This window comes from Setaria viridis, chromosome 3 (genome assembly GCF_005286985.2).
Source record: "Setaria viridis chromosome 3, Setaria_viridis_v4.0, whole genome shotgun sequence".
NCBI lineage: Eukaryota > Viridiplantae > Streptophyta > Magnoliopsida > Poales > Poaceae > Setaria > Setaria viridis.
Window position 1 is genome coordinate 23,495,497 of NC_048265.2, and position 7,528 is coordinate 23,503,024.

A 7,528-nucleotide genomic window follows, 5' to 3' on the forward strand; every position below is an offset into this window, starting at 1 on the left:
GATGCAAATGGTTCATCACAAGATCGTACTATGAATTTCGGTAAGACCACGGTCCTTATATTAGTACTCTATATTTCTACAACAAATATGATTAAGAATAAGATGTGTAAGGAATCAATGCTCGTAGCTTAAGAGGGGGAGGGGGTGAATTAGGCAACTTAAAAGCTAAACATATGGCTTCCACTAGTTGCATCAAAACATAAATTAGATCATGCTATCTAGATGTGCAATCTAGGGTTGATCTAGTGTGAAACCCTCGTCCCAAAACAAGTTTTGCAACCTATAGCCAATTCTATCAAGATACTACTCTAGGAAAGTAAAGGCACTCAAGTTGCAAGTATGAAATACGAAAACATAAAGAGGAGATGAGGGGAAGCAAACTCTTGACACAAGAATTTATCCCATGGTACGTACCGGTAGGCATTAAGCCACCACTAGTCTACATTGTTGAAGCACTCACACAAGAGTATTGTTTCCCGATCACCAAGTCTCTCCCAAGGTGCCCCTTGACTTGCCACAAAGTCTCGGCCACTAAGGCTCACGCCAAGTCACTCGGTCATCTTGATGCCGTCTCCACTAAGGAGCTTCTTCACAAAGGAAGGGGGTCTTCACGTCCCTTGCACAAGGTCGTCGACGCCGCTCCACACCAAGCCGAAGGGTTGAAGACTTGCCAACGAGCCACCAAGACTCCAAGGTGCCGGCACACCTCTTGTACAGCGGTGGTTCACTCTAGAACCTGATCACAAGGTTGGCACACCTTGCACTCACTCCTCTATAGGTCTATCCTAGCACTAATCACTCTTCTAAGCTTATGCTAAGCCTTTGATGGATCACTTAAGCACTTTTGGTGGTATGGATGTGTTCTTGATGAGTCTTGATATTTAATGCATCCCTGGACGCTCCGGCAACTCCAAATGAGCGAGTGGTAGGGGTATAAATAGTCCCAAGGGCTCAAAGAGCCGTTGCTTCAACGACTAGTTAAAAAAGGTTACCATCGGATGTTCCGATGGTCTTTTCTTGGCCTGCATCAGAACATCAAGTGCAACTAGCCGTTGGCTCCCCACGCACAAGTTTCTCAGGAATTCATCCGACGCTTTATCTGATGCCCCATCGGATCATCCGGTGCCACTGTTGACGTCACATAGCCGTTGGATCCCCTGACATCATTGCTCCGACGCTTTCTCCGATGATGCCATCGGATCATCCGGTGCTGAAGGATTTTTTCCCAAAACCTCTCTGGAACTTCTCAAAGAAAATATGCGTCGTCCGATGGTCAGAGCATCGGAACATCCGGTGCTATAGGGTTTCCTCTGGCTCCCCCAACGAATTGTTCCAACGCTTGTAAAATTACTCCAATCGGATCATCCGGTGTACTCGAGATTTTTCCCTATTTTTCCCGTTGTACCAATTGCTCCGATGGTTGCTCTGACACTTCTCAGGTAGGGTATCGGAACATCAGATGGTGCATTTTTCATTCTAATTTGTTCAATGCAAGCACCAAAGATACCGTCACTTGGATGCTTCAATACCATAGAATAATCCTAGATATCATAGCTTGGTCACTTAAATACCATAGCTTGAATACTCGAATACCATGACTTGGATACTCGAATACCATGATTTGGATATCAAGAATACCATCATTTGGATCTTGCCGATTTGATTTGCATTCTTGGGACCTAGAAAACCTACAAGATACATGCTAGACAAAGCATTAGTCACAATGACTATGTTGTCAAAATCACAAACTATGGCTTAACGAGGCATGTTCATTACAAGATGATTCGTAATCCTCCCACATTCCCACTCCTTGCATCGAACAAACTATGAATATAATGTACAAGCAAAAGCAAACATAATTTAAAAGAAAACTTAAATTCGTCCACATATCATCTCACGAAATCCGTTTCTACACACACCTCGCATCATACATAGAAGAAGACTCCAAACGATCAGGATATTTATATGACTCGATATATCTAATCCCGATACCATGCAAAAAATATAGCTGACAATTCAGAACGCAGGCACAAGAGGACGAGGAGGAGCCGATCCCCTCACCAACCTTTTCCCGGCTGGTCATGCACCCATCAGCAAGCTATAGACAAGGACGCCGACGCCGAAAGATGCTGTCGCCACCCGCCGTTTACGTGCCCCGCTTGCCTGCTCCAGGCCTCGAGCTCGCCTCGGCGTCGTGGTCGGAGCGCCGCGCCTCACACGGGAGAGTCGGTGCCGAAGTCACCGCCGCCGCCCTTGGAGTTCCTTGCCTCGACGGCGGCGGCCGCTGCTTTGGGGGCCACGACGGTGGCGCGGCAGAGCGGGCACGTGGCGTGGAGCCGCAGCCAGGCGCCCACGCAGTCAGCGTGGAACCGGTGGCCGCACCGCGGGAGGCGGCGGGCGGAGTCGCCGTCGCGGAGCTCCACGATGCACACCGCGCACTCGGGGGTCTTCCCTCCTCCTTCCTCGGCGCTGGAGTACACGTACACGGGGAGAGCCGACGCGACGTCGTCCAGGGGCCTCGCGCGGGGGGCCTCGCGCCGGCGCCGGCGGGACGCCCACGGGGAGGCCACGGGCAGCGAGCCGTCGCCGTCGTCGGCGCCGTCCGAGCCGGACTCCCCCCGTTTCCCGGAGAAGAACCGCCAGAAGAAGAAAAAGATGAGGACGATCATGAGCAGGTTGATGCCCACGACGAAGCCCGTCAGCGCCGCGCCATGCGGAGCCCAGCTGCTGCTCGCGTCCTCCACCGCCGGCGCCGGCGCCGCGGCCGCGGGGCTAATAAGGCTGCCGCTCCCGAGCGTGGACATGGCTTCTGCGCCGACGTGATGGTTTTCGACAGCCGAATCAGCAGAGAGGAGCTGCCAATGGTGTGCATAAAACCACTAAACTTAAAACCGCTTTCCAAGAAGATGGTTGCGTTTTGCAAACCGAATCGCAAGAAAAGATCACAAGTTCGAAAAGTTGTCTGGGGAAAAGAATCGCAAACGAGATATGAAGCAAAGAGGAAAAGGAAGCAAGGAAATGCCAGAGAGGGAGGAGGAAGGCGGAGTGATGGAAAGCGGAGCAGAGGAGGGGGTCTATAAAGAGGTAGAAGCGGGGGAGGTAGCGTTGGCCGTTGGCTCTTGGTTTGGGTAATGGCGATGAGGTGTATGGTTTGACTGGGATGGTTTGGGACATGTTGCGAGGTTAGCTCTTGATGCTCGTTGCGTCGTGCCATGACTGGATGAATCATGATAGAGCCTTGCTGCATTTTATTCAGTATTTTTAATTTCCTGAGCCTCCTCATTCACCAAGGATGAGAAAATGTTATTCTTTTTTTTTGTCTGGATATGGCATGTCGACGAGAGAGGTTATTTTCACTCAACGTATGCCTAAAGATGAGGGATGGGGTGGAAGGAGTCGCGGAAATGCAATTTTGGAGAGAATTGGAAGTTGACAACACTACATGTGACTGTACAATCCTGGTTTTAGGACTAACATTTTTAGGATCCCGATACTTAGGTTCCTAGACCATAAATCATCTTTATTTAACTTTGTCATGCAGATAACTTCTGCATTCTGCAAGGAGAAAAAAATGTAACTCTCAATGCTATTGCGTATAAATGTAGAGTTTGCATTATCTTCTTCCACCTCAGCCTATATGCTAGCTCAATAATGTTGTCAGTATTAAGGATGGCCGTTTCCCCTTAACCTAATGGGAGAGAGGAGGTAAGTTTGATGCATAACAAACATGGGAGTTTTACTAAAGGAATGTAACAGTGAATCAGCGATGAATCCTCGCTCAAATGGACCTGGTTTCTCAAACCCTAATAAACTATGAAGGAAACATGGTAAGCAAATTATCCACTGAAAAGAAACAATACAATTTTCATGAAACTATTAAAAATGTAGTTGTCCTTAGGACACCCCGAGAGGGTACAGGTAACAACCCTATGACTTGAACATTGGGAAGTGCATACACAATGGGTTTACCATATTTTAATGAGAGACCTCTGGTGAGGTTCACCATTTTCCTGCATTTTCCTTCTTCATGTCATTTTCCTCCTTCGTGATTAGAAAATTTTAGATTACTTGTAGGGTAATACAACTACTAGACGAACGGTAATTTTTAGATTCATGACAACTAAAACAAGTTGGCTGACTCGTTGGATCTAACACTGCTGATGTGTCAGTGATTTAGTGGGTTTGGCCGCTTTTGAACAATCCAGCTCACCACGACGCTTCGCAGATCCATCTTTATATTAGTGGCTGGGCAAAATTTCTGCCTGTTGGATTTGAGCCTAAGATCTTGTTTCAATGGATTGTAAATTTAAATTATGTTCACAAGGACAAAAAAATATTCACAAGACTCTGCATGGTCCCTGTTCCAGTGCTGACAGCATCTTTGAGGACAAATTAAGAACAAGGACCCCCTTATAGTAAAAGCACTACTACTCTAGTGTCCTTGAGAAACGTACTATTATAAAACTTTTAAAAGGTTTGTAATTATATTGAGAAGGTTATTTGAGATTAAATATGCATCTTGTGAGATAAACACACACCACATGGTTTCTACCGCGCTAAAGTTCGAGAAAAATCTACACTAGAAAAGAGGAAATGTGTTTCAGCCACACATTACATAATAAAAAAGAAAAGGCAGCGAGAAGAATGATGTGTGAGCATTTCGGCTTTATCACTTGCACTACCGGAAACAGTAAATTCGCCGAGTGTAAAAAGTTTGCCAAGTGCTTTCTTTCGGGCACTCGGCAAACACCTTATTTACCAAGTGTATACAAAGAGGCACTCGGCAAAAATATTACACTCGGCAAATAGGTGGTTTGCCGAGTGCCAAAACAAAGGCACTCGGCAAACACGCCACACTCGGTAAATCAACAGTGCGTGCGTCGCACGTGCATCGTCCGTTACCGGGCTGGGCCGGCCGTTAGCCCTTTGCCGAGTGTTGGACTCCGACACTCAGCAAAGAGGAGTTCGCCGAGGGCCACTGACACACACTCGGCACACTCAAACGTTCGCCGAGTGCCAACCTGTAGGCACTCGGCAAACCCAAGACTTCGCCGAGTGACCATAGACAATTTGCGAACCACTACGTCGCCGCCACCGACGTCGGTGATCGTGACCACAGGCAATTTGCGAACAAGGCGGAGCGGGTGAAGGCCGAGCTGTGGGTAAGTATTCGAAGCACTACATTGCTCAATACACCAACTTCGCTAGACATTCTTGAAATAATAATTGTATGCTTGCCGTCTATACGCAGGACTTTTATAGATGCTAGGAGGGCTTCGAGGCTAGGGCGGCCTCCGTCATTGAACAAGCCGCCAAGAAGCTTCTTAAGGACATGCACTACGAGGCGTGGGTTCAGGCTATCATCGACTTTTATGCTGAATACAAAAGGATGAGGGTCAAAAAAGAAGAGGTCAGGACAATGAACCTGACCAAGGAAGAATTCATGGCGGTACGTACATAAAGTTAATATTTACTATTTACAAGATTAATTACGCTTAATTCCATTTGTTATATGTCACACACTTGATGATATAGGTGCCTCCGTGGTGGTGCCGATCCTTTACCCGGTGCTGGGAACAAATGGTGGACGTGTGGTTGCAGCCTGGGTGGTTGGAGAACCACGTTGCTTGCCGGGAGCGACGTCTGCAGATGCCATATGCACCATACCATCAAGGCAGCCTGAGCCTTGATGAGTACAAGGAAAAATGGGTACTTGAATTCATTTCTTTATTCTCAGACATAATATTGCATATTTTGTAATCATTTTACATTTTTTCCGCAGACTTCATCACATGATGGTCAGGAGTGCTCCCGGTTCAAGGCATGGGTTATGTCCAAAAAGGGCAAGGCCACGGCAGACATCGACTTCAACACGGAGGACCCGCCCGAGGCGTACAACCATCCCAGCATCCACAGCCGTGTCACCGAGTACACAGCCATGGCGAGGGAGGTTCATGGGACAAAGTTCGATCCGAGCTCTCAGGATATTGATGCTGAAATTGTGATGAGGGTGGGAGGAGGGAAGAAGCACGGCAGGTATTGGATTGAAGATAGCGTGATCGACACTGCCAGTACTCCCTCTCTCTCCCAGATCCAAGCAAGGAGCATGGACTCGAGCCCCGCGATATGGCCACGGCCTACCGCTGCACAGTTACAGATGCAGGCTCTGCAGGTTATTCCTATTTCTTTAATTTTTCATTCATTTTGTACATATCTTTTGCTTGGCAATAAGACATTGGGATGAAATATTGTAGGCCTAGGTGGAGGTAGAACGGAAGCGCCGGGAGGAACTAGAGGCGAGGATGGAGGCGGATTGGAAGCTAGAAAGGCAGAGGACGGAGCAGATGTTCCAATACATGCAGAGTGTCTTTCACAGTTTAGGTCAGACTCCACCACCTATGCCACCGAACCTATTCCCGCCACCTCCACCACCTCTTGCAGCTACTCCTGTGAGTCACTCTCAACCTTACAATCAATCTAGACTTAAACTAGAAACTACAGGCACTACAAACTTACACTAGAATTACTTGTTTAGACTAATGAAATCTCTTTAACTTTGTGCAGAATCAATCGGTGGCGTCCAATGCAGAATCTTCCTGGGGGCAGTGGCCACCTGCAAATCCTCCTCCTCCTCCTCCTCAGTGACTTGTCATTTCTGTGTTTGTGATGCAAAACTTGTGAATTACTTGTTTAGACGAGAACTTTTGAATGTTATTTGTGTGCTTGTGAATCCTGTGGTGCAATTAATATGCCTGTGCTTCTATGGTTGTTTTTTGAGAGGGGTCCTTTATACCTAACATTTCTGTTTTGTAGTAGGAGGAAGGACACTTTGCTGAGTGTTAACACTCGGCAAAAAGGCCATTTCTGGTACTGGTAGACGGCTTTGCCAAGTGTATTTGCCAAACACTCGGCAAACGGGTCATAAATTTTGGCGGGACGGCTTGTTTGCCGAGTGCCACAGGGTAGGCACTCGGCAAACAGTGTCATTTTGCCGAGTGTTTGGCAAAAAATACACTCGGCAAACCCAAAATAAAAATGTCGGAAGGGGCTTCTTCGCCGAGTGCCTGCCCCGTGGCACTCGGCAAACAGTGCCATTTTGCCGAGTGTTGGGCAAAAATTACACTTGGCAAAGTATAAAATAAAAATGGCGGGAGGGGCTTTTCGCCGAGTGCCGCGGGGCATTCACTCGGTGATCCATGGATTTTCGCCGAGTGTTTGGCCAAAATACACTTGGCAAACTTTACGTCTTCGCCGAGTGTCGTTTAAAAATACACTCGGCAACCTTTACCTCTTCGCCGAGTGTCGGCCGTCAGGCACTCGGCAAAGCCTCCGTTGCCATGACAGACCGTTAACGTCTTTGTGCCGAGTGTTTAATTTTGCCGAGTGTATTTTGGCACTTACACTCGGCAAACAGTGTGTTTGCCGAGGAAAACTTTGCCGAGTACACTTCGCCGAGTGTTACACTCGGCAAACCTTTTGCCGAGTGTAATGGGGCCTTCGCCGAGTGCCTGTGGCACTCGGCAAAATA

At 47.8% G+C, this 7,528-nt stretch overlaps 1 protein-coding gene across 1 annotated transcript; it reads right to left on the bottom strand.

The window, feature by feature from the left end:
* Positions 1 to 1,730: 1,730 nt before the first annotated feature.
* On the bottom strand, positions 1,731 to 3,171 carry LOC117847631 (E3 ubiquitin-protein ligase ATL6). The gene has a single exon (XM_034728871.2). The coding sequence runs from the start codon at positions 2,802 to 2,804 to the stop codon at positions 2,214 to 2,216; it is 591 nt and encodes a 196-aa protein (XP_034584762.1). The 5' UTR covers positions 2,805 to 3,171; the 3' UTR covers positions 1,731 to 2,213.
* Positions 3,172 to 7,528: the final 4,357 nt, after the last annotated feature.